Below are 27,997 nucleotides of genomic sequence, written 5' to 3' on the forward strand. Positions count from 1 at the left end.
TCCACCTGAAATCTTTTTTTTTTTCCCACTTTCTTTTAATGCTGGGAATGTAAATTTTAAAGGGGAGAGTTCTTTCTTAACTCTGTAGGGAGGGTCATAATGACTTACTACTCACTTTGTACGGGCTTACCTGGGCTATAAATCTCTGGTGAACTTTATATAAAATGCCAGTATGTCATTTTGATGTACGATCTTTTGTCTTGAAAATGTCTGTGACTGTGCCTTTCACTTAGGCAGAATAATTTTCAGAGCTTCTGAGAGTCTCTCTCTTGGGTTATATGCCTCTGTTGGGCTTGAGAAAAATGCTCTTTTTTTTTTTTTTAACTTGATTGTTAATTGAATTTTCACAGACAGTAAGATCCATAAAATAGTTTAGCTAAACTAACTGGTTCTTAAAAGTGTAAAATCTAGAGCATGTAAAGCGGTAACGCAGAAGATGGTTGAAAACTTGTTTATACAAATGTAAGCATACAAGCAAATAAGTAACAGTATGAAAGAAAAATACAAAAAAAAAAAAAAGTTATGTAGTCCAACCACCCATTTCCTAAGAAAAGAAGAAAAGATACACTTTTTGGTATATACAGAATTAGAGATTTGTTTCAAGGGTAGCATGTTAAGGCAGAGAAACAGACTCTATGGTATGTTTTTACCTGGTTGCTTAAGAACAGTGTTACTACAAAATTATTAAGAAATGATGTCAGGTTAGTCTGAACTTGTGCTGAGTCAAAACTTCCTTCATTCCATGTAATCTTCCCTGGACTCCAGCTCTCTAGAAACTGTGTTAGTTTTCTAAGCACAAAGCTATAAAAATCACACGAATTTTTCTCCACCGTCTTTTTTGAATTCTTGCAGGCAACTTCCTTCCAATAAATGTGATTTTTCTTCTCAAAAGATTACGTTAATGCAGGGTTAGTCCTGGATATTTCCAGGGTATCTTTGGAAATTAACTATAAGTGAGGGGAGAAACTCACAAAGGAAGAATTCCCAGTGGCTGGGGATAAAGAAACATAATAAATGGATGATGTTTTTCCCAAGATTGGACTGAAGGAAACAATTGCTACTAATCTCCTCTCAACATGGCCACAGCTTGTCCCTCCTCTTTCAGCTTTTTTTTTTTTTCATAGATTTTCTATCTTTTCAAAAAGATGATTTCCTTTATGATTTTCTCTAGTAAGAATACAATGAATTTAAGCCTTTCCCTTTGAAACAATGGCATGCTTGCAGAATTCAGAACCACCCCCCCTCATTTGAAAGTTTTTGTGTCTTAAAAGACCAACATTTTAGGTGACTGGAAATTAAATCCTATAAAAAGAGTAGAAACTTAAAAGATAAAATGTTTTCAAAAATTCTATTAAAAACATAATTCAAAGAATCAAGAGATATGAAATTTGACCAGACTGGGAGTTCCCGTGGTGGCTCAGTGGTTAACGAATCTGACTAGGAACCATGAGGTTGCGGGTTTGATCCCTGGCCTCGCTCAGTGGGTTAAGGATCTGGCGTTGCCATGAGCTGTGGTGTAGGTTGCAGACGCGGCTCGGATCCCGAGTTGCTGTGGCTGTGGTGTGGGCTGGCGGCTACAGCTCAGCTCCGATTAGACCCCGATTAGCCTGGGAACCTCCATAGGCTGCGAGTGCAGCCCTAGAAAAGGCAGAAAGACAAAAAAGAAAAAAGAGAGAGAGAGAGAGAAATTTGACTAGACCGAAACTTACATTAGGAGTTGTGCTAGGAACAAAGATCACATTTTCTGCCTTTTTCACTGTCTAGGAACAGTAACCATATTATCTTGAATCCTTAGTCACTAGCAAGGAATCGAAGGACAGGTGACAGGAGGAATCTCCACTAGTTCTTAGCATCTTTAACTGCAGTGATAAATGTCAGCCCTAGAGTACTGGTGTAATTGAGCTCACACTGGTAAACACCTAGTTTACCCTTTCATTACCATTTATTTGCTTTGTTTTGCCATTATTCCTCTCATTTCTAGAATGCTTCTTTAAAATGACAGCTGTCCCAGGATTCTATTGTGGGCCATGTTCTCTTCTCACTTTATTCATTCTCCCTTTTACGTGTGCATCTCTTCGTTTTCTTTTTAGTGTCACACCTGCAGCACATGAAAGTTCCCAGGCTAGGGGGTGAATTGGAGCTACAGCTCCCAGCCTGCACCTCAGCCACAGCAATGCAGGATCCGAGCCACATCTGCGGCCTGCATCACAGTTTGTGGCAATGCTGGATCTTTAACCCACTGAGCGAGGCCATGGATGGAACCTGCATCATCACGGCTACTTGTCAGATTCTTAACCTGCCTGCTGAGCCACAGGGGGAACTCCTCATCTTTTTTTTTTTTTTTTTTTTTTTTTTTTTTTTTTTTGCTTTTAGGACCATACTTGTGGCATATGGAGGTTCCCAGGCTAGGGGTCTAATCGGAGCTATAGCTGCCAGTCTACACCACAGTCACAGCAACACAAGATCCAAACTGCGTCTGCAACCTACACCACAGCTCACAGCAACGCCAGATCCTTAACCCACTGAGCAAGGCCAGGGATCGAAATCCAAAACCTCATAGTTTCTAGTTGGATTCTTTCCGCTGTGCCACAGGGGGAACTCATCTCCTTTTTTAAACTACCCATATGCTCTTTTTTCTGTATCCGTTTTTACTTCTACTTCCATAGATCATCTTCTGTATGAAGAAGCTTCTGCTGAAAAATTTCTGACCAAAAAAAATGTGACCAGCCAAATAAATAAATTACCTCTTCTGGGAATGAGACGACTCAAGGGTCGGGTTTAGCTGGGTTTAGTGTTCCCATTGGTCTTACTCCGATTTCATTACTCAATTTTAAGTGAGCCCCAGATGATATTAATTCTCATAAAGGTCATCAAAACTGAAAGATGTAGAAACATGCTTAGGATAAGAAGTTTTGATGTTACAGTTAAGAAAATGTATCCAAAGCATCTTCCTCACCTTCTAGTCAAAACTCAAGTCCAAAAGACCATAGTAGCTAATTCCTCCAGTATTTTACAATGAAATGAAAGCTAAATAAGAATATTAGCTGTAAAATTTTCTTTGAAAGGAGGCAAAATTAAGCTTATGAGATTTAAGGTTTAATAACTTGCTCACTGAAATTTTAGCGTCCACAGAGAGCACTCAGGATCTTTAGTGGAAATGGAAAGAAGTGATGCATTGGAGGCAAATAAAATGAAATTATGCAAAATCTGAGATCACCTGGAGAGATGCTATTTGTCAAAAGAAACTGATAAAGAAATTTGTCTGTTAGCTACTGAAGTACTACATGAAATAGGTGAGGAGAGTGTTGAGAAAGTTTTCTATGGAAACCAGGTAATATAGATGGACCGAGTAAGGACATATTTCAGATAAGCCTTTCCAAATTTGGAGAATCAATTCTGAGTTAATCATCCTTTTAAGAGATTAAAAGACAAGTAAATGTTCCTTGTCTGTGACCCTTAGGAGCCAGATGCTGAATAGGTAAATACTTAACATCCTGGCAATGGTGAAAAATAGAGTTTACTCTTCTCGAGTGCTCATTCCTGGTTCTAATCCAGATCACTATATCAGCTTTTTTTTGTTGAAGATCAGTTTAGTTTCATTGTATAACTCATGTATACTTCTGCTGTGTTTGTCCCTTAATTATTTTTCTTCTAAACGGAACCAAAACAATGGAACAAAATCTTTGAATGTGGAGAGCTCCCATTGTGGCCCAGCAGGTTAAAAACTCAATCAGTATCCATGAGGATGCCGGGTTGATCCGTGAATTAAGGATCTGGCATTGCCATGAACTGTGATGTAGGTTACAGACTCGGCTCAGAGACCATACTGCTGTGGCTGTGGTATAGGCCAACAGCTACAGCTCTGATTCAATCCCTAGCCTGGGAACTTCCTTATGCCACAGATGCGGCATAAAAAAAAAAGAAAGAAAGAAAGAGAAAAGCTTTCAATGTGCATTCAGCATTTCTAGATAAGTTTTGATGCTTGGTGTGCTACAGGACCAATCTTGACCTAATAGGACAGAAACAGAACTGCTTTGGGACGCCATGCATTTTTTTCTTATACTTAGATCCTCTTGCTCAGGACACTGTCTTGGGTCTCCTGATAGATGGGAGATGGCCTCAATAAGCTCTTTTTGCACATCTTCCTCTTGACTATCTGTTCTATGTGGACAGACATGTGAAAGAAAAACACCCTGTGACTCATTAAATTGGGGAGCAGATTAGTCTTTATTAGAGAATATTAGCCTTTCCCCTAGCTGGTTGCTTACCGATTTTTACTTGCCCTGAATATCTATAAGAAGTATGCCCTCAGTTTCATGGAATTTAGCACATTACAGATTATGCTATTTTTTTCCGCATTTCAGTCATCATTTATCCCATGACTATACTGTAAGGCATTTTCTTTGTATTCCTTTCTTGGTTTCTCTGTTTCTTGATTTCGTTCTTTTTTATGAGGCTTATGTATCATTTTATTTATCGAAATGTGGATTCTCAAACACGTGTATTACTCTTTCAAAAGCAAATCTGTTTGCTTTTCTCAATACTTGACATTTATATCACCTAATGCTTAGTAAGTGATTTTCTATATATGCCTATTTAAATCCTGACTGTCTCGATCATTCTAGGTCTTGTTTTCATTTCCTTATCACTAGGAAGCTTTATCTTCCACTACTATACATTTGCCATCCCTAGGGAAATCTAAACATTAAAACCTACGGAATAAAATTACAGTATAGTAATTTCAAATCTTAATATAATTTCCCTGGACTCTGAATCGGGAAATCAATTTATTTCTTTCCTTGTGTCAACATCATGCTTTATGATTTTCAGTCTTGTTATGTTAGCTATATTTTGGAAAACTTTGTTAATGCTAGAATAATACTGCTTATTCATTTATCCATTTATCCATTCGTTCACTGTTTTCATAACATTTTATGTTCTAAGCATGTGTAAGATAGTGGGAATATGGTGTCCTTACCCTCTTGGAATTTTCAGTCGAGTAGTAATAAGTATGCATGAATATGATAAGAGGAATGGAGAGAAACAAAGTATCCTTGGCATACATTTGGCCTCCATAGACAATGGAAGTGTACTAGTTCAACTCAATTAATTAATTCAATAAGGGGATGTAGCACGAATAGAATAAAACCTAAAAGCAGTGGCCTGATCCTCTGATGAAATAATCATTCTTTTTAAAAATTCTTGTTCAGCACATTTCAACATAAACACACTTTAAATATTAAGGTTAAATTGGACATTTAGCAAAATTTACAATGATCTGTATCCTGCTATCAGACATAGAAAAACCTGCTTCTCATGTGGTAGGACAAAAATTTAAGCACCAACACTACATAGTCTTCTCTCTGAAGTTCTGCTTTTAATGAGTCAGGATCCAGTACATGAAAGTTGGAATCCTTTAATAGACACATTAAAGTCTATGCCAATTTGGAAATGTAGGCAGAACACAGCCACATTTTCAACTAAAAAAAGAAGAATGCATGTGTATGCCAGGTGAAATTAGATGGATAGTCAAAAAATACATTGTGCCAGACCATGCCATATATCTGCATATGTAGAACTCTCTTTAAATCTCACCAATAACACGTATTATCCATATCAAGTTCTGAGTTTAAAAACAGTGTGGAATGGTAAATGTACACGTAGAAAAAGAGGAACATTTAAGGTCTAACTCTGGACAACGGTTCTCGACCTAGACTGCCCATTAGAATCACTGGAGGAATTTCTTAAAATCCCCTGTTTTAGTCTCTGCCACAAAATACTTTGTCAGAAATTCTCTTTGATGAGGCACAGGCATCACCATTTTCCAAAACGTCTTAGATGATTCCAATGCTGGAGCAAGTTTGAGAATCCATGCTTTAAAATTCTTCACGCATCCCCTGCTCACCCCAGAGGTGGAAGATTGGAACGAGCAGACATCAGTGTGTATCGTGTATTGTTTTTCTTCCCTTTGCTCTCTTCAGGGATTGTCAGACTTTATCTGGCCTGGGAATTACTTCCTAGCACAGCAGACTTAACTTATAGTTAATTCATCATACACTTTGTTAATGGTGTATGAGGAAGAACACTTTATGCTTTCATCTGAGTTCTTTGGCTGGTCTAATAATTAAATCGACTTATGGCAGCTCAACCAGAGAAAAACGAATTTAATTCATATGTAGGGGAGCTCATAGAAATATGAGACTCAGAGAAGTAACCAAATAGGCAACTTTTATACTTTTTAGACAAAAAAAAAAAGTCTGTGAAAATTGACATATTTGGGGAATAATCTGATGATCAATTTTGAGTCTGCTATTTATATATTCCTGGGTTGCTGATACAGATTTTAAGGACTCAGAAAGTAGTTTCCAGGTATCTTGTAATTTTTTACTCAGTGTGATCTTAAAAATGTTAGGGGCATCTTATTCTACTTGCATAAATGGTAGTATGTGTGTATTTTAGAGGCCATATTTAAGAACAGATATGTAAATAACGCATTAAATGATTTCAAACAATGTTTTTGAGTTGGGAAGTGACTCTTCGGTAATTTCTAACTTAAAGTTAGAGAAAGCAGTAATGAACGTGCCTACAGAAAAGTGACGTTTGTAACTGTGCATAGATATCAGGAATTAGAGTGACTATTCATGTGATACAGTAATTAAATTCAAATGAATGATTTCAGAAAATAAAATTTTAAAATTATGATTTGTTTTCTGGTGTTGATTGTTATGAGAGATCCATCATTTCATAATGTGAAGTTGTTGATAATAGTTCCAAAGGATTTAGAAAAAAATTACTTATTTTTAACTTATTATAAGAGTGTCAACATAGGAGGGCAAATTTTAAAATTTACTCATGTAAGAAGATTATGGTGAAGTCTGATCCAATTTCCTAAAGATTAATCCTATTAATTCATATTTAGACATTTAATGGTGGATTCTGTTAGAGATGAAGGACTTGAAAGGAGAAATTTTACCTTGTGACCGTATCTTGTATATGCGTTTTCATGCATTTTTATCAGTGGGTTACAATAAAGATATGTTCTGAATCACAGAAGAAGGACAGATCACAGGCATTATGTACATTTCTTCATTTTAACAACCATGGGGTTTTTATTTTTATTATCTTTTATAAAGGTATTATTTAATTAGCCATTACATCCCCAAGCTGATAGACAGTGCCTTGAACTGTAAACTTACCAGTAAATGCTTATTGATTAAATTAACATAATTGCTTAGAAAACAAAACGTTGCTTGCATTTTGCCTGGTCTCGGAGATTTATAACTAATGGATTTTAATTTGGAATCTAAAGTAAGGCACAAATGAACCTATCCACAGAACAGAAACAGATTCACAGACATGGAGAACAGCCTTGCGGTTGCCAAGGGGGAGGGAATGGATGGGAAATTTGGGGTTAGTAGATGCAAACTATTATATTTAGAATGCATAAGCAATGAGGTCCTGCTGTATAACACAGGGAACTATATCCAATCACTTGTAATAGAACATTATGAATGATAACATGGGGGAAAAATGTATGTGTATGACTGGGTCACTTTGCTGTACAGCAGAAATTAACAGAACATTGTAAATCAACTACACTTAAAAAAAAAAAAAAAAAAAAAAAAAAAAAAAAAAAAAAGGCCTCTGGTTTCTCCTTCACAAAGCCATCCTTGAAAACCAGTGATTCTCCCAGAGCTAATGCCACCTCCTGGCCTGGGACTGTGGATCTCCTCAGGTCAAAGCAGTCATAGAAAAAAATGTAAGATTTCACCCCCACATGATGGACAACAGGGGCTCTTTCTTTAGTTCCTCTGTCCCCACCCCCACCCCCCAAAAAAAGGAACCCCTTTGGGACAAAGTTGCCCATGCCAAAGCTGTGCCAACCTGTCATTTTACTGTTGCCACTGTCTGCATCTCTGCAACTATGGCTAATCTTTGGGCAGGGCTGAAAGAGAAAAAGAAAATGAAAAAAGATAAAAAAGAAAAAATTGTGATTTCCTCCCACATTTTCCATTTGTGGGAACTTCTTTTTCTGGTCCTTTGACTAGAAATTGGATGTTTATGTTTGAGCTTTTGTTGGATGCTCATGCAGGTCAGAGAAATGAGTCTTCCTTCATTTTAGCCAAAGCCAGGAAAGAGAAAAGGAAAAATAATTCCACAAAACTATCCTCCCTTGTGGGCAATTATTCAAGTCTTAACTTCTGGCCTCATTTCACTTTCTATTTTAATTTTTCACCATCCTCACGTAGTTCCTTTTTATGGTCAGATCAGAGTTTTCGGTTGTAATCTGTAGGTAAGACGGACTATGGAGAATGTATTCCATTTCGGCCAGTGCTAGAGTTAATACAAAACTTTAACATAGGCAACAATTCTTGGATGCTTCCAGAGATGAGGGCATTCAATTGCTTTTTAATAATCCCTAAGCAAATATCTGAAAATCTAATTGTAGTGTCTTTTCTACTACAACTTCATAGAAATACATTTAATCCCCAGATTATCCCCTAACCAATTTTCTCTTTAAAGAGAGCAAAAGAGGAGAGATGGAGGGAGGGAGGTGGGGAGAGAAAGGTTGATTTAGATAGGTAGATAGATGATAGGTAATAGAGACATGGATATGAATATAGATACAGATTATATACATGTAAAAAATAGAAAAAGAAATTTTCCTTGTGATGAGATCTCTTAGAAACTGCTATTCTAACAACTTTCCTATTATCACGCAGTGGTGTTAATTATAGTTATGGGAGTGCCCGTCGTGGTGCAGTGGTTAACGAATCTGACTAGGAACCATGAGGTTGCGGGTTCGATCCCTGCCCTTGCTCAGTGGGTTAACGATCCGGCGTTGCCATGAGCTGTGGTGTAGGTTGCAGATGCAGCTCAGATCCCTTGTTGCTGTGGCTCTGGCATAGGCCGGTGGCTACAGCTCCGATTCGACCCCTAGCCTGGGAGCCTCCACATGCTGCGGGAGCAGCCCAAAGAAATTGCAAAAAAAAAAAAAAAAAAAATTATAGTTATGATGTGGGTCAATACATCCCTAAAGAGATTGATTTCAATGTCTGATTACTTTGCCAACTTTTAAGATCTAAGTCAGTAACACTCTTTGAAATGAAATTTGTTGATAACTTGGATGTTATGTGTGTTAAAAAAAAAACAAACAGGATTTGTTGTTCATCCTTGAAAAATGTATATTAAAGATCTTTTTGTTTTATGTATCTTCCTTAAAAATACTATAGTATCCAAACATCTAGGTCTTATTTTGTGGACCACAATAACTCTAATAAAATATGTGTAGATTCCCAGAATACTCTGTACATCAGTGAGAACTACTTACAGTAACACTGAGGAATCAGATCAGACACAATCTATATTTTATCAATTAAAATGAATTTCTGAGCCCTGGGCTGCTGAACAATAACTTAATTCACTTCTTTATTTAATATTTGTCATTGTTTTCTGAGCTACTGTGTCTACATTAAAGTAATATTTTTGGTTCTATAGCCTTTGCTTTTAAGAGTTTTCCTATATATTTGGTTTTTGTTCAAATATTTTTTGGATGTCTCCCATATCCTTAACCTGGTGTGTCATTCCTAGAAGAAAAGAAGCCCTAACTCTGTTGTGAGTTTTACAAAGGGAAAGAATAAACTGTTTTTGAAGTCACATTATAATTGACATAATAGGAGTCCCCACTGTGGCACAGTGGAAACGAATCTGGCTAGGAACCATGAGGTTGCGGGTTTGATCCCTGGCCTGGCTCAGTGGGTTAAGGATCCAGCATTGCTGTGAGCTGTGGTGTATGTTGCAGATGCAGCTCAGATCCTACGTTGCTGTGGCTGTGGCGTAGGCTGGCAGCTGTAGCTCCAATTTGACCCCTAGCCTGGGAGCCTCCATATGCCGTGAGTGTGGCCCTAAAAAGCAAAATAAATAAGTAGTAACAATTGACATCATAAAGTTTGGTAAACCGAGGACTAGGGGAGGAATAGGATTTCACCAGAAGAGTGAAGGAAGAAGAGAATTCTATACTGCCCTTGAGTTTTGACAAGGACTCTCTGGGAAGCTAATCCTCTAACATGGTGTTCATGATCTTGGCTGCATTTCCACACCCTTATATTCTTTTTGTCTCTAGCAAGTTCACAGAGCAAATGAAAAGTACATATATCCCACCCAATAAAATAAGAGGTTACTTTTATTTAAATAAAATACAAGTGACAAATGTACATCGTTAACATTATCACTACTTTAAAAAATAATGCAACCTTTATATCCCCTGGAGGTAAAATGACGTTAAACACAGTGAGGTATAACTCATTTTCCCTAGTCTAGAAGTCACCAGGATAAAAGCCTCCTCAGTTATTAGAATTTCCGTGACCCTGGTCAAGTATGTGACCTGGTCCTGATCATTTGGGTCCACGCCAAATGAAAGGTCTGAGAGGGAAAGAGAAAGAGCACGAGAGGAAATTACAAATGAGGGAACTTTTGGCAACATTAATAAAGCTTATTATGCCACATTCATAATCTAGAAACACCCCTATCCAGCCCTGGGGTCTTTGAATATAGTAGGGTAGCAGCGGAGACGTAGAAAAGAGATGGAAATTGTCATCCACTTTGACACAGAGAAGGAGAAAAATATCCTCTGAGTTAAGCAGCATATCATTCCTACTGGTCCAGGATTCCTTGCAAAGACCTATAATCCAATTACAAGAGACTCCCACATCCACCTCCCAGTAATGTTTGCCAGAGGTGAAGGTCTGAGCGCCCCAGGAAGGCGTATACTCTGAACTTGCTGGGTTCCGGGGCGTGTCTCCATGGTCAGGCCGGCATCGCAAACGTCTCATGTCTTCAATCAGAGCCACGTGACAGTTTTGTATTTTATCATCCAAAGTAACATCCACTTCAGTAAAAAGAAAACAGCAAAGTCATCCAACAGAGTTTAAAAGTTCTAAGGGGCAGACAAGGGTAGCGCTGCTCTGGAATGTGTAACAACCTCATCTCTGAAACAAAACAAAACTGGTTTGTTTTATTTGCTGGGAACAGGCCACCCCACCGGGACCACTTTCTAGGTGCCAGCCATTTAGTAATTGCTCACAAAATTCTGGAATTTAAAACAATTAGCTCTCATGAGTGAATCGGTACTAGCTAACTCCAGAATACTCTTTCATCACAGGTGACTATACAGAGTATGTTACTGGAAATACAGAGAAAGAACAGAAAGGGCCTCTTCTCTATCTAAAGAGCTAGAAAAATCTCTAATCCTACAACTAGATGAGGGGAAACTTTGAGACTACATAAAAGATGTAGGATGTTAGGTTCTGGCTTATTTTCACTAATGCATTGAAAATTTGGGAGCTTGCGCATAGATGTCAACAAAATAGCAAAGTGGTCCTTGATCCACTGAAATCCTCTTGTTAATTGTCACAAAAAATATAACAGTAATAAATATACTATACATTATATTTCAAATATGATATTGTTATATTTAGTCTTAAATAGTGATCACATTGCCCAAGATAATGAGGACTTAACATTTAAATAGCAAAAGTAAAATGAATGAAAAATCCGCAAGTGCCTTTTTTTTTTTTTTTTTTTGGGCTGTGCCCACGGCATGCAGAAGTTCCCAGGCCAGGAATTGAACCCATGTCATGGCAGTGACCTAAGCCACAGCAATGACAATGCCAGGTCCTTATCCACTAGGCCACCAGGGAACTCCTATGTACATTTCTTAAAAAGTGATTTCTCTCTCTCTCAGAATTCTACTGGAGCCACCACTGAATTAGAATCCAATTTATCCTATGTAAGGCCTGGCTTCTTTATGCACCAGGCTCACTCTCAAGTTTCATTTGCTTTAACTTACACTCTACACAGCAAATCATGGATTCAGTTTGTTTTGTGGTTAGACTTGTATATAAACATACTTTTAAGTTTTTTAAAAAATCTTGCAATTTTTCAAATATAATCATTACATTCAATATTCAGGAAACCGTTAAGATGAGTCTAAGAATGTGGTCATCTGTGTATAACCACAGTGAACAACGAACTGCAAATTGAAATACACTGAATGAATATGCAGTTTTATAAGCCAGACTGTTGCAGTTTTCTTCTTTAATTTTAACTTACTGAAAGTAATTATATAAGAAACCACTTGTCATAATTTCGGGGGGCTGGGCTCATGCCTTTTAGAAGTTCCCCAGCCAGAGGTCAAACCCTGGCTTTGGTTGCTGCTGGGAGAACACTGGATCCTTAAACCACTGCACCACGAGAGAACTCCCTGCTTGTTGTATTTGTTTGATTGTTTTTGATAGGCTTTCATTAGGTTTTTCTGACAGATGATCAACAATAAATTATAAAGTTAATTATGAAGGTTTGCACATTAACTTGCTTCCCTGTTTTCTGAAAAGAACAATAGAGCAATGACTAGAGATCATCAGCATTTGTCCATTCATGTAGGAAAAATGACTGCCTTCACACAGAGTGCTACCTCTCACCTTGGAAGTTGTTAAGTCTTTCCAGCATCCCGGGGATGCTCCAAGTACTGAGCTGTGGGTCCATAGGTTGGGGCACGTGCTGCTGCATTAACTGACTCCTGTAAAGAAAAAGACCCACTCACTAAAAGACCCATTAGCAGTCCACTGATGATGCTTCATCAGAATTCTCATAATTAGGTTTAAAGGGTTATGAACTTAACTCCACAAACGGAGCAATGCTACAGTGGCTGTTAGATTTTATAACCTGCTTCCCTGCCCTTAGCACATTAATCCTAGCAGGATAGGTCACTTCAATCATAATTGTGTCTGTTTCCTCCCTTCCAGCTTCCCTAGGGGATCCACACAGCAATTCTCGTTTAATTCCTAAAATCTAATATGTGCCAAAATGTTGGAACTTGCCGTCTGATAAGTATGGAGCATTGGCACTATAGTATGTTCTTGCATGAGGATTCTACATCACTTCTCAGCATCCTTCTACCTGCCGCTTCTCTGAGCTTATCTGCCTTTCCCATAGGAGACAATGAAAAATCCTCAAGTCATTAGGATATGGAAATTAAAGGCAGGAAAAATAGTTGTCTCGTTTGCAGCTTCTACATTAAGCCTTACAATTGAAACTACACTCCACTCAACCCTACTGTCACCTAAGGATAGACAATATAAATTGTTTTTTTGTATTGAAGCCTTTCAGAGAAGAAAGGAATAAATACAGAAAGAAATTTCTCATTAAAAAGGGAGGGTCCATCTCAACAGAAATAGCTTGTTCACTGTCACAATTACTGTGATTTGAATAGAGGAGCAATCTTACCTTTTCACTATGTCTCCTACATCCTATAAAGACAAAGAGAGGAAGGCTTAGTTTTCAGCACAAGGTGGCTCTCCTGTTTAACTTTTTTTCTTTCTTTTCATGGCTGCACCCAGGCTAAGGATCAAATTGGAGCTGCAGCTGGGGCCTACACCATAACTCGAGGCAACACCTCAACCCACTGAGTTAGGCCAGGGATCAAACCTGCACCCTCATGTACACTATGTCAGGTTCTTAACCTGCTGAGCCACAGCAGGAACTTCATGGCCCTCCTGTGTAGTCTAGTTTGAGGACATGAGATTATACTAAGAAATTCACCATCTCCAGTTTTTGTCATTGGGAAAAAATAATTTGTCATTTCCTTTATCCTTATAAAGATGAAACCCAGTCTCACATTTACATACAGTTGATAAAATCATAATCACGATAAAATTTAAAGATAGGAGATGTTCTTAGGGTGCACAAATGGCTGTGATTTGTTGTAACCTACAGCAGAATTCACGGACTCCAAATTTAGAAGTTCAAAATAAAAAGAAAGCATACATCTCACATTTACACCTGTTACTAAGTGCAGATACAAAGTTAAAGTACCTGTTCCCACGCTGCTCTCCTGCAGTTGGTCAAAAACTGTAGACCCAGTAGTTCCTTAGTGTATGAGGGAAATTCATTCCGATACCAAACTCTGCAGATGCTCAAATCCCTTATATAAAGTGGTATAGTAAGGAATTCCCTGGTAGCTCAGTGGGTTAAGGATCTGGCATTGTCACTGCTGTGGCCTGGGTCACTGCTATGGCACAGGAATTTTCACATGCCATGGGAATGGCTAAAAAAAAATGGTCCAGTATTTCCGCACACCATACATACATTTTCCTATATATTTTAAGCATCTCTAAATTACTTATAATATTTAATATAAGGTAAATGCTATGTAAAGAGTTGTTGGCATTGGAAAATTCAAGTTTTGCTTTCTGGAAATTTCTGGATTTTAAAAAATATATATTTTCCAGCAGCGATTGGTTAAATCCCTGGATGTGAAACCTGTAGAGATATAAACGGCTGACTGTATAGTATAAGAATTTAGCAGGAAGGTTTTTTTTTTTTGTCTTTTGTCTTTTTTGTTGTTGTTTTGTTGTTGTTGTTGTTGTTATTGTTGCTATTTCTTGGGCCGCTCCCGCGGCATATGGAGGTTCCCAGGCTAGGGGTTGAATCGGAGCTGTAGCCACCGGCCTACGCCAGAGCCACAGCAACGTGGGATCGGAGCTGTGTCTGCAACCTACACCACAGCTCATGGCAACGCCGGATCGTTAACCCACTGAGCAAGGGCAGGGACCGAACCCACAACCTCATGGTTCCTAGTCGGATTCGTTAACCACTGCGCCACGACGGGAACTCCAGGAAGGTTTTTTTTTGTTTTTTGTTTTTTTTTTTTTCCTGAATCTGTTACTTGAACCTTTCCACATGGTCATCTTTCTTCCACATAAGGCAAAAGTGATGTTTGGTCTCCATATTATACTGGAGGAGCAAAACCTACGGTCAGAGAGTCAGAAGAGTCAGAACCTGGACCTTGGAACCAGAAAAACAATGGAGACCAAAGAGGATATAACTTCACTGGATATAAATACTTTTCAAGCAGCCTGGTATTCAGCACCCTACTCCTTCCTTCGTCCTTACCTGGAGCATCTCCACATCTGCTTTAAGGCACATTTCCTTCAGCTCCCCATATATTCTTCTCAGGAGTTTCCCCATGTGAATCATTCTGGTTACATTCCCCCTGAGTCGCCGAAAAACAATCTTGCCTTCAGTTGCCAAGATCTCTAAATGTCTTCGCTTTTCTTCCTGGAGATATTGACATACTTTCGGGTATTCTGCCCTTATCATCATCATCCGGTGATTTACAAAACCCTGCAGGGACATTGGATGAATCAGATCATGTATCTGGATGGTGTTAGCCTTCCCTTATCTTTTACTGTCTATGTGTTCTGGATCACAGACTTGTCTTAATTCACTTGGGCTGCTATTGCAAAAGCACGAGAACAGCAGACATTTATTTCTCCCCAGTTCTTTAAGGTGGGAAATCCAAGATCAGCGCCGGCAGACTGGGTGTCTGGTGAGAGCCACTTGCTAGAAGGCCATCTTTTTGAGTGTTCTCACATGGCAGAAAAGGCAAGGGACCTCTCCAGGGCTTCTTGTATAAGGATACTAATCCCATTCATAAGGGCTCTGCCCTCATGACCTAATCACCTCCCGAAAGCCCCACCTCCTAACACCCTCACTTTGGGGGATGAGAATTTCAACATTTGAATTGGGAGGGGGCACCCAAACTGTTTTCTCTGTTCCAGAAGAATGTGTTCTCAGAGAGCTGCTGCTTCACTCTCTTTGCTCCTGTAGATCTCTACCCAATGTCACCTTCAGATGGGGCTTCCCTGACAGCATACATTCCCTTAACCTGTGTGACTTATATACACCCCTGATTTAATTGTCTCCCTCACACTTCACAGATATGATGTATTATAAATGGTACTCTTTTATTTGCTGTATGACTTCTCTTGCTAGATTATAACCTGTGGAGGTCAGCGGGTGTTCCTGTCCATCTATCTCTTTGTTGGCCTACAACAGTGAGGAACACACCATGCGCCCACCTTTGGATGAATGGTTCATTAGGAAATCATCCTAAATGATCGAGATAATTTTATTATCACCCTTTGGTATTCTCACAGCACTATATATAGATTTCTGCTTAATGAAATAGTATTCTCTAATATGGCCAGTTGATAGGTCGTCTTTAGAAGTGATTGTGTTCTTCAAAACTAAAATTAGAGCTTCCTTCTTCAATTTCAGGTTCTCAGTTCACATATATGAATCAATGAATGACACAACCCCAAATCCTTGGCTGGGCACTCACAATCTTGCAATGGCCCTAATTACATTTCTAGCCTGCCTTTTACCCTAGGTACTAATCAGTAGGAGCTACTTGCTGGCCCCAGACAATTCCATGATTTGTCTCACTTCCATCTTTCTTGTTCCTTAGGTCTCTGTGCCATGAATACCCATGGACTTATAGATTCTACTAGTACATTAGCATCGGAATGGTTTTCACTTGTTTGAGAAGATTTTCTTCACATTCAAAATTTACTAGGCTCCTACAGAACTCTATTTGAACCTCCATCTCAGTGACCATTGCTTTCTCTTTTGTGATACTGCATTTTCTCTTCCCTGCTGAATTATTAGTGATAAATATTGTTTTATCAAGAAAATCAGGAAAAATCTTTTAGTCACGTATTGGGTTCATCTGATATGAAATCCTACATTGAAGGTCATGTTTTCCCACATGTAGCTCTCTCTGATCACTCTCTCAGGGGACACGGTGGTTCAACTCAAGTTCTTCCACTGTAAGTTACCAGGATATTTGTCCCAAGCTGGTTCCCAGGGATACAGGGTCTACGGCTTACCTCCCATACTCTGAATATGCTGGTCACTTTTTTTATATTTCTCTGATTTTCCTGTTTCTTTTTCCAAATAGACTTCATATGAATCAGAAGGTTCTCCTGCAAAAGAACTATAATTTGGAGCACTAGAAAAGCAAATGTAGTACATTTCAGATACTCAAAAGAAGATATAAGGGAAGGGATATGGGACAAACAATAAAAGAGAACAAGGATGTCAGTGATTTTCCTTGGGAAAACTAACAGTCAAATCTGAGAGATCAACCAAAAATAGAGTTCCTGAATTTGGAAAATGTAATCTATTATCTGAGGAATCTAGCCCTGATATTATGGTAACCTGGTCCATTTTCAGAAGTGAATCTTACTTCATGTTTAATTTTGAAATAGGAACCCACAGTGGGTCTATGGTATTATTAGAAATCACTGGCCAGTGTTTCTAAATCTGCTATTGTTAGAACAAGATCGTTGTAATCATGATTGTAGTAGCCAATACCTGTTCTTGAAACTAGACACTTATCACCATGTTACTTACACCGAAATACCAGCACCCCAATCCTCATTCACTTTATCATCATTCCTCTCTTTCAGCCCAGCAGAATTTCAACCTCAGGAGAGCAAGGATGTGGTCTAGGATCTTCACCGTTTATCCCTAGATTTTAGAATAGTACCTTCCACATGTGTTCAGAAATTCTATTTGTGTATTGCATAAAATCATCATTATCCTCAATGTATTTTCCTCCTTGTCTGTCCAGTACAGGGTCCTCCCCATTTGAAAGTGCATTCAGAGATATCACTTACCCTGCAGTGCTCTGCAGCCTGCTGTATTGGATAGTGTACATGAGTGGCATGTTCTGGGGAATGAGAGCAGCATAAACACAGCAGGCTCTTGTTGGTTTGACAGAAGTAGTTCTTTATCACTTGGTGTTTCCGACACATCCACTTGGCAGAGCTAGGTAATTGGCAGACAACTGATTTTCTGGTAGGAAGAATATGTTCCTTAGCCAAAATAGTGCTCTTGAAGTCCATTGTTGGAGATATTGCCTTGCACACAGGGCAGCAAGTAGGTGTGTGGGCATCTTCCCACATGAGACAGAGACAGGGAGTACAAAAGCGGTGCCCACAGCTAATGGTGACAGGGTCTGTGAAACAGTCCTGGCAGATGGAACAGATGAACTCACTGGGAAAACACTGCACAGACGTAGATTTCATGTTTCTGAGAAAATAAAAGGAAAAGACATTCTTTACCCTGGGCATGTGAGTTGAGTTTAAGTCTTCTCTCACTCATACACATATGTACTATAGCAGGAGAGGTCATGTTTTGAATAGGATGGGGAGGCACAAAAAGAGCCCTACAGACTAATAAAAAGTGTTATTATTTTCCATCATTTCCAACATTCCATCAGTTCCATATTGGAAATTCACTATTTTTCACATGTGTTTTCTCTTTCACAAAGATAAAAGAATCAGAGGTTCTTGGCTCATTCATTGGCAATGGGTTATATTTTGTCTAAAACCATCACAATCTTTCCATTTTTTCTCTCTCAGATTGGTTAGCACAAGGTATTTGCCCCAATTCTGGCCAATGAAATAAATTAAGACTCCTGGGACAATACTATAGTTTTCTTGCTTGAAAAGAGATGCATTGAAGAAAAAACTGCTTTTTCTGCTTCTGGACATTTTTTGGATACAATACCCATCTGCAGAGCCATTGTGTGCTCACAACATGAACTAGCTTAAGGAGAAAAGCCAATATTCTAAGGATACCAAAAATATGAAAGAAAAAACAAAGGGTTCTGGATGACACTGAACAATAGTTAGCTACTTCTAGATAAGTCAGAGTTAAAAAAAAAAATCCAAGAGAATCCAATAACAGAAGGGGCCCTACAATTTGTATTTTACCTCCAGGAACTCTACCAGATATTCAAAGTAACTGTTGAGAAAACTCCATCCTGCTTTGGGGGTGGGTGGGGTGGGGGGAAACAACCATTTTGAAAAATGCCAGAGCATTCTTCTTAAAAAAGATAGAGATGAAAATTCTAAGAAAGTATCTTTTTTAAATTGTAGAGATAAAAACAGTGTAACAGAAATGTAGAATGGTTTTAATATGCTCCTTAGTAATCTAGACATACCTGAGCAAATTTTGATTTTAAGAATGTCTTCATAGAAATTTTCAAAATTTCAAACTTTTAAAGGAAAAAATGGGGAAAAAGAACAAAATATCCAAGAACCATGGGACAACTTTAAAAATAATAATATTTGCAATGAGAATGCCAGAAGGGGAAGAAGGAGAGAAAGGAATAAATATATATTTTATGATGCTAAGGAGAAGTTCACCAAATTAATTTGTAGCCAAACAACAGATCCAGAAAGCTCAGAGAACATCAAGTTAAAAAGAATAATAAATAAATAATAAAAGTTACATAAGAAATCAATGAAGATGAAAAGAGAACAGACAAACACAGAAAATAATTGAATCGAAAATCAGACAAAAACATTACAACAAAACTACATTATCCATCCTTCTTGAACATAGGGGGAAAAATCCTCAACAAAATATTAGCAATAAATTTAGAAATAAATAAAAAGATAATATATTATGACAAAGTTTGTTTATCCAAGAAATGTGACACTGCTTCAACATTTGAAATATAATCAATGTAAATGACCAGTATTAACTTACAAAAGAAAATCATATTGCAATATTAATAATGCAGAAATATTTAGCAAAATTCAACATTCATTCATGATAAAATTTCTCAGCAATCTAGGAATGGAGGGAAACTTACTTAACCCAATCAAGTGTTTCTATGGAAAATCTAAAGGTGACATCATTCTTAACAGAGAGAAAATTTTTTTCATTTAATAAAATAAGTTAAGATGTTCTCTCTCAGCCTCACCACTCCTAATTAATATTACACTGGAAGTGCTAGCTAGTGCAATAAGGTAAGACAAAGAAATTTTCAAACGTTTGTGAAGAAATAAAGTAAAAATATATGGACTCATTGATGGTACAACTGAGTGTGGAAAATCCCAAGGAATCTATTAAAAAAAAAAAACCAAAACTTGGAAGTAGTAACTTTAGCAAGATCAGAGAACAAAAAGTCAATATATAAAAGTTGATTTTATTCCCACATGTCTGTAATGAAAAACTTGTATTTAAAAATTTTTTATTTACTTATTTTTTTGGTCTTTTTGCCTTTTCTATGGCCGCTCCCACGGCATATGGAGGTTCCCAGGCTAGAGATCGAATCAGAGCTATAGCTGCAGGCCTACGCCAGAGCCATAGCAACACAGGGTCCAACCTGTGTCTGCAACTTACACCACAGCTCACAGGAACACCGGATCCTTAACCCACTGATTGAGGCCAGGGATCGAACCCACAAACTCATGGTTTCTAGTCGGATTTGTTAACCACTGAGCCATGATGGGAACTCCAGGGTGTGAGTTTTAATTGGTACATGGAGACCTGAAGCATAATCATCGCCTCGTGTTAGACTAGGAACAAAGGAGAATCAGGTAAGAAATGCAGTTCTGGCCAAAATCCAGAGTACAGTGAATCTGTAGGGTCTGTAGACTCACCTTGTGGTCATTCTCACGGCAACTGAGTATATACTGGAAACATGAAAGATTTCTCCTGTCACAAGTCTGGCAGGTGACACAAAGTCTAGGTTTCTTCAGCTGAGGTTGTGGTCTAAAGTGTCTTCATATGGCCTCTTCGTGTGGCTGCTTGGGCTTCCTCACAGCATGGTGATTAAGTTTCCTAGAGCAAGCATCCCAATATCGTCAGGTGGTAGTTTTGGGCAATACAGAATATTCTTCTGTTATGGTCACAACCCTACCCAGATTCAAAGGGATGGAGCACTCTCAGTGAGGAGCAGTATTGATATTAACCTGTAGGAAGAGAAGGAGGGATTGGATGCATTGTTGAATCTTTTTGGGGGTGGGGAGGGGGAGGAATAAAACCTGCTACATCTGTTCTTCCTAATAAGTTGACCTCAGGGATCTGGATCCAGAGACGGGGGGCCCCGGGTATAGTGGATTCGGTGAGCCTCTTATAGATCCACATTTCAAGTTCCAGATGTCTATTAAATGCCTCTTTAATTTTCTGAAAAATTGGCACAGTAAGTATTTTTCTCTTTTGGAGGGGTCCTTCAAGGATTTGGTGTCAACTGGACTCTGTAAACAACGTAGTAAAACAGTGTTGACACAGACACGCACAATACGGGAGTGAGAGGGATGGGAGTGAGGATCATTTCCTTATTGAGCCTCTGGAGCAGACTTGGTAGTTCCAGGGCAGTGGAGTGAAGAACCTCTCCTTGGCAGGAAGTCCCTTCTAATGTCTCCATATTTCACTGAAAAACCCCATTAATACAGCCCTTGTGGATTGCTGCCCACATAATTCTGAGGGTGACCACACCCTGCCTTTAATAACCAGATGTTCAAAAACCCATAGCTGAGTCATCCACTGGACTTTAGCAGCCAGCGTGGCCTGAGGAGATATAAACCTTGGCTCCAACCTCAGACAGAGGCTGTTCTATTCTCATAGCCCCTGTGCTTCTCTTATTCTGAAGGGACAGTCAGGCTAGTTCCTATTACCTCCCGCTCTTCTGGATTGGGGAAGTTTTTTGATGCTGGCTCAAGGACATGGCATCTCTTTGCTAAAATCTAATGTCTGTATTAGCATTATGCTGTGAAGGAATAGAGCCTGTCCTTGTTACCAGCTTATGACTGTTCCTCTATGCATCTCTACTCTGGCCCCATTGAGACGTGATGTCTGATAAAATCACTCTGAAATCCGTTTCCTTCTTCTTCAGTCTTCTCTCTGGTCCAGATTTCAGTACAGAGGTCTGGAATGTCTCTACCCACATACCAGGGCTCTGCTCTTGCTCTTCACCTTCACAGCATAAGATGGGTTGATCATCTAAATATCCCAGAATGAGAAATGGGGGCTGCTTGTTCTTACCTGAGACCCAGCAGTAAATTTGTAAGATCCTAAGGGAGGAGGTGGCAAAAGGTCCAGTTTCTCAGAATGCTCAGTCATATTTCTATGATGGGACTTCATTTCAAGAAGCTGATATGAAGGTTCTCCTGTCCTGACTGATCCCATGAATGTGTGAGGAGGTCATATGTCTAACAGGACAGGTAGTATTTGTGGTTATATAATAAGAAGAGCGAAAGAAGAAAATAAAGTCTAGGTACAGGATCAGAGATAAGGGTAGAACACAAGAAACATCAGGAGTAGAGAGGAATTTAGAGAAAGCAGTGCAAAATAAGAGATGCAGCTGTAGAGAAATTTGCAAAATAGGCTTACAGGGACCCTGTGGGCAGATGTAGAGAGAAAGAGGTTTAAAGAGTGCCTGGCCCAAAGTAAACTACCCCTACACTCACTGAATGCACCAATGAGTCCAATAAAAAATAATCCTTGGGGACTATCAGCCAAATTGTAGAGAATATGAGATACTGATAAAAGAGACAACAGGCAAAACTTCCTATGCATTTCAAAATTCTCAGTGGTGGAAAATCCCATTCCAAGGCACTGGCATGAATCTCCTGCTCTTAATTAACATCCAAAGTGAAGAGACAATGGATTTTGCATCCATTAACGTCAAATTCCCAATCCATCCCACTCCCTATGATGGAACATGGTAATATTAAAAAAGAATGTATACATGTATGTGTAACTGGGTCACCTTGCTGTACAGTAGAGAACTGACGGAACACTATAAACCAGCTATAATGGAAAAAATAAAAATCACTATAAATGTCAAAATAAAAAAAAAAAAGGAAAAAGAAAAAGACAGTGAAGAGTATCATGGCTTTGTGGTCAAGAGTATAGGCCCTGAAGCTAAACTGCTGAGTTTGATTCTCATTTCTCATTAGTCTGGTCAACTTAAGATGCATGCATGCCTCCACTTGCAAAACTATCTATTTCAAAGTTGGGGTAATTGGATCAGTGCCTTGCTGAAGCATTTTATTATTATTATTAAGTACATGAACAAAATGGCAGCAAAAGAGAGAAGGAGCTCACACATGAAAAAGGCAAAAATACAGGAATTGGAAGAAAGAGAGACTTAAGAAGTTAATAAAAACAGGGCAAGAGATAGAGAGAAAACCCAAATTTGAGACAGTAATTGGTGAAAGAGTCTGGAAGAGTAATTAAAAACTTTTCAAAATTTAAAAATTTATAATGCAAGAATAGCAGGAAAGCAGACACATTTATATATAACACAGGTTGGGGATTCCATCTCTTTCTCATACTCAGGACTCTAAGTCCCATCCCCTCACTCATGTCCTGACCCACGGTAATAACAGATCTCAAGTATCTGAAGGTCTTCAGTCTGGTTCAAAAGACACAGTAGGGGGAGTTCCCTGGTGGCACAGAGGGTTAAGGACCCAGTGTCATCATTGCTGTGGTGAGGGTTCAATCCCTGGACCCAGAACTTTTGCATGCCACAGGTGTGGCTGAAAAGGTGTGGCCGAGAAAAGAAGAGAAAAAGAAAAGACATATTTTAAAAAAAGAAAAAAAAAAGACAGAGTAGGAAATGGCTAGACGTCTCAGCTAAGGAATTCAGGAGTTGGGCTTTAGTTAGTTGGACCTTTGTTTAGTTTTCAATTTGGAGGGTAGGGGCAAAATGCTTTTGCATGCTCCCATACCCCCAAAATGAATCCCTTGACTATGCACTTGAACCTTCTGATCCTGCCCTTAGAGGTAGGTGACATCAGGTCCTCTTCAGGTTCACAAAGAGATGGGGGACTTACTGAAGGTGTGTGAGGACCCTAGCAAAGTATGAAGCAGTGAGCTCCTGTGTCCTGGGATCCTCTCTTCCCCCAAAGACTTGACTCAGCCCACAGCCAGAACTCAGCTTCCCCTTTGTTCCATGGCTCCCTAGCCTGTCAAATTGTGAATACAGCTCCCTTAGATCAGGCAGTACTGGATCTTAGTTCACATTCTAGCTCAGAGAACCAGCACCCCACTATTACACAGAGCAGAGCTTCTTAGAGCTTCTCCCCATTCCTCATTCTCTCAGAGATTTGGCCACTACTGCATAAATACAATATTCTAAGCCTCATCCTGGGTAATACTTGAAAAAAGACATTTAAGCAGCCTCCTGGTATCAGAGGTTCTAAGTGGGGCTCTTCTCCCCTCTGTTCCTTGGAAGTAAGCAATAAACTTTCAGAAATGGGGAAGAAATAACAACAAGAACAAAACGAATGAATTTCATCTTTTGTACAAACCAACTTAGTGAAAGATAACAATAAAAAGAATCATTTTTGCTATACCTTTCAAAGCCATTACATGGAATCTTTCTTCAATATTCACCTCTGCTTAATCTTTCATTTATCTGAAGCCAGCTTCTCACAATAAAAGAAAAAAATGCAGAAAAAAATTCCCAATTTCATTCATCCTTGAAAAACATGGCCTCTTTTTTCTTGCAATTTTTTTCTTTTTTTTTTCCAGAGACAAGATCCCCTCCAAGATTACAAAGGCTTTTGGAAAGGTAGGACTATCTGACTTTCTTCTCTCTTCTTATGTGCACAGGTGCCCGAAGCTTGTACACACGCATTCAGATACAGAAGTTTTTCAAAAATATACGGAGATTACTGTGTTTCGTGAAATATGTTTTAACACATTATTCAATCCCGAGAAGCTTTGTTCTGAATTTTTCCCAAGAAGGATATGAACACTGCAACTGATTTCACACCACGGGGATCTTTTTCTATTCTTCCAATCCTTTCAATAAATATAAAAGCAACTCTACTAGTCGATCCCAGTAAAAAAAATTTTTTTTTGGCCAATTTTCTTAATAAAATTTCCTCCAATGGAACACAAAATTAAAAAAAAACTTAACACCAAAAATATTAACAAGCATTAACAAAATCATTCGCAAAGTCTGTTTATGTATTATGGGTTAGTTTATTTTTGTTATTTTTATATTTTATAAATTTTTTGCAAGTAGCAAAAATATGAATGCAAGCCTTATCACATCCACAGACCTTTGAATGAACTATAATAAAGCCTCTTTCATTAACAGAAGCAAACTCAGAAGCTTCCAAGGTGTTCTGGAGGGGAGTCTCCAAGTGCAGAGGGCAGTTTTCCCTCCAAATCTACTTCTTGGAAGGTTTTCTGGAGAATCCCTGTTACCATCAGGGTGACCAGAGGTGGGGTTTTTCCATATGTTTGTTGGCTCCTGGTCCTGGTCTCATTTCTATTTTCACAGGGGCAAAGATGAGGCTGGAACTTTGATTAAAGGCTTTATTAAAGATAAGAAGCCTACAAGCAAAGACAAATGGTAACCAGAAGCAAGCTTGTTTCATACAACTCATTAGTCTCACCTTCCAGTTGGTGCATCTTCTCAAGGTACCTCCATTGTCTCTCTTTGTCTGCCCCCAGCACCAGGAACTGATTCTCGGTATCTCTGCCCAGACTGTCCACATTCAGGGAGGGGAGGGAATGCGAGAGGTCGGAAGAAGCTGCCCTTCCCTGCGGTGCTTTATTTCCAAGAAGGGATCCCAGACAGATTCAATGTTAATCATCAAAGACTGATTTAGCCTGGGAGGTTCATCAGAATCACTGCCCGGCTCGTTAGCACACAGATTGCTGGGTTCAACCACAGTGGTTCTTGATTGAGTACGTCTGGAATGGAGCCACAGAGTTTGCATATCTAACAAAGTCTGAAATGCTACTGCTGGTTCCTGGACCCTAATTTGAGAATCTCTGACTTAGCCCATGTCCATAAAAGGTGATACTTTGAGGTTGTACAAAGATGGACAAGTTTCGTCTTGTTCTGCTCTTTAGGGCCCCACCTGCAGCACATGGAAGTTCCCAGGCTCTGGGTTGAATCAGAGCTACAGCTGCCGGCCTACACTGTAGCCAAAGCAACGCGGGATCTGAGCTGCCTATGTGACCTACACCCCAGCTCAGGGCAACACCGGATCCTTAACCCACTGAGCGAGGCCAGGGATGGAACCTGCCTCCTCGTGGATCCTAGTCAGGTTCGTTACTGCTGAGCCAGGACGAGAACTCCCTCATTCTGTTTTTTAAATATTATCTGAAAGCACAAGGCTGGGACTACACACTGCAGACTTGCAGCTATAGCTCTGGTCTGCGGTGGGGAGAAGGAAGTGGGGGGAAGTGGGGGAAAGCGGCAGAGAGAACGCTCACACGTGTGAGGATACCTGGATAAGACAGCGCTCTGTGAGCCAAGAGGCAAGCCTTCACCAGACATCGAATATGCCAGCATGGTTGACCTTGGACTTTCCAGCCTCTAGAATGGTGAGAAATAAGTTTCTGGTATTTATTTTTATTTATTTTTGCTTTTTTTTAGGCCACACCTGCAGCATATGGAAGTTCTCAGGCTAGGGGTCACATGGGAGCCACAGCCACAGAAACACATGATCCAAGATGCATCTGCAACCAACACCGCAGCTCATGGCAACGGAGTGAGGCCAGGGATACTAGTCAGGTTCATAACGTGCTGAGCCACAACGGGAACTCCCAGTTTCTGGTGTTTATAAACAACTCAATCTATGGTATTTTTGTTATAGAAGCTAGAATACACAAAGGAAATGTCCTCATTTGCCATCCAGGTATCTTCTTTAGCGAAGTGCCTACTCAAGTCTTTAATATTTCATTGGATTATTTGTCTTATTGTTGAATTATAAGAGTTCTGTGGAGGCAAATCCCTTATCAGATGTATGTTTTACAATTTTTTTCTTCTCCCAGCCTATGGCTTATCTTTAAATTTTGTTAAATGTCTTACTTGAAAACTGAATTTTTTTTTTTTTTTTTTGGTCTTTTTAGGGCCACACCCATGGCATATGGAAGTTATCAGGCCAGGGCTTGAATCGGAGCTGTTGTTGCCAGCCTACGCCAGAGCCACAGCAACGTGGAATCGGAGCTGCGTCTGCAACCTACACCGCAGCTCAACACCGGATCCTTAACCCACTGAGTGAGGCCAGTTATTGAACCCACGTTCTCATGGATACTAGTCAGGTTTGTTACAGCTGAGCCACAATGGGAACTCCTTTTTCTTTTTGTGTGTATATCTGTTATGGATTTTTGATTTGTGATTATCATGAGGATTTCCTATTGCAGTCTGTATAGATGCATGATTGTTTTAAGCTGCTGATCTCTTAATTTCGAAGTCATTTTTAATACCGCATTTGTACTCTCCTCCCCTCGTGGTTATTAGTTTTGATATCATATTTTGCATCTAATTTTTGTGTGTCTCCTTTAACTGCTTATTGTAGATACAGGTGATTTTACTGCTTTCGCTTTTAACTTCCCTTCTAATTTGTGTGTGAATAATTTCTACCTTTAACGTATGTTTGCCTTTACCCATGAACTTTTCCATTTCGTAATTTTCTTGTTTCTAGACGTGGCCTTTGCTTTTCCACCTAAAGCAGTATCTTTTTTTCTTCCTTTTTTTTTTTTTTTTTTTTTTTGTCTTTTTAGGGTCACACCCTAAAAAGAAGTTTCTTTTTTTCTTTATTTTATTTTTTTTGTATTTTGTCTTTTTAGGGCCACACCTGCGGCACATGGAGGTTCCCAGGCTAGGGGTCTAATCAGAGCTGTAGCTGCTGGCCTGCGCCAGAGCCACAGCAATGCCAGATCTGAGCCGCGTCTTCAACCTACACCACAGCTCATGGCAACGTCATGACGGCAACTCCGTCCACCTAAAGAAGTTTCTTTAGCATTTGTTGTAAAAGGGGTTTGGTGGTGCTGAGTTCTTTTAGCTTTTGCTTGTCTGTAAACCTTTTGATTTCTTTGTCAAATCTGAATGAGAGCCTTGCTTGGTAGAGTATTCTTGGTTGTGGGTTTGTTCCTCTTGTCACTTTACATATGTTGTGCCACTCCCTTCTGGCCTGCTGAGTTTCTGCCAAAAAATCAGCTGATGGTATTGTGAGAGTTTCCTTGTATGTTATTTGTTGCTTTTCCCTTGCTGCTTTTAATCTTTAATTTTTGTCATTTTGATTACAATGTATCTTGGTATGGTCCTATTTGGGTGAATACTGTAGGGGACTCTGCTTCCTGGACTTGGGAGACTCTTTCCTTTTTCAAGTTAAGGGAATTGTTCAGCTATTGTCTTTTCAAATATTTACTCCGCCCGTTCTCTCTTTTTCTGGAAACCCTATGGTGTGACTATTATTACGCTTGATGTTGTCCCAGAGGTTGCTTAAACCATACTCATTTATTTTCATTCATTTTTCTTTTTTCTGTTTTCTGTTCTACAGCAGTGATTTCCACTTCTATGTCTCACAGATTACTGACC

General features: G+C 39.2%; 1 protein-coding gene across 2 annotated transcripts; it reads right to left on the minus strand.

Moving 5' to 3' along the window:
- Positions 10,197-25,546, minus strand: LOC106504145 (tripartite motif-containing protein 77-like). 2 transcript variants are annotated; one of them, XM_021062626.1, is made up of 8 exons: positions 25,059-25,546; positions 20,304-20,615; positions 17,523-17,937; positions 16,731-16,826; positions 14,953-15,183; positions 13,285-13,307; positions 12,480-12,577; positions 10,197-10,888 (listed from the first exon to the last, which is right to left on the minus strand). In XM_021062626.1, exons 2-8 carry the CDS (start codon positions 20,312-20,314, stop codon positions 10,395-10,397), a joined length of 1,368 nt encoding a protein of 455 aa, XP_020918285.1. In that variant the 5' UTR covers positions 20,315-20,615; positions 25,059-25,546; the 3' UTR covers positions 10,197-10,394. The 2 variants fall into 2 exon arrangements, with proteins under 2 accessions (XP_020918285.1, XP_020918286.1); XM_021062627.1 differs by lacking the exon at positions 20,304-20,615.

This window comes from Sus scrofa, chromosome 9 (genome assembly GCF_000003025.6).
Source record: "Sus scrofa isolate TJ Tabasco breed Duroc chromosome 9, Sscrofa11.1, whole genome shotgun sequence".
Classification (NCBI taxonomy): domain Eukaryota; kingdom Metazoa; phylum Chordata; class Mammalia; order Artiodactyla; family Suidae; genus Sus; species Sus scrofa.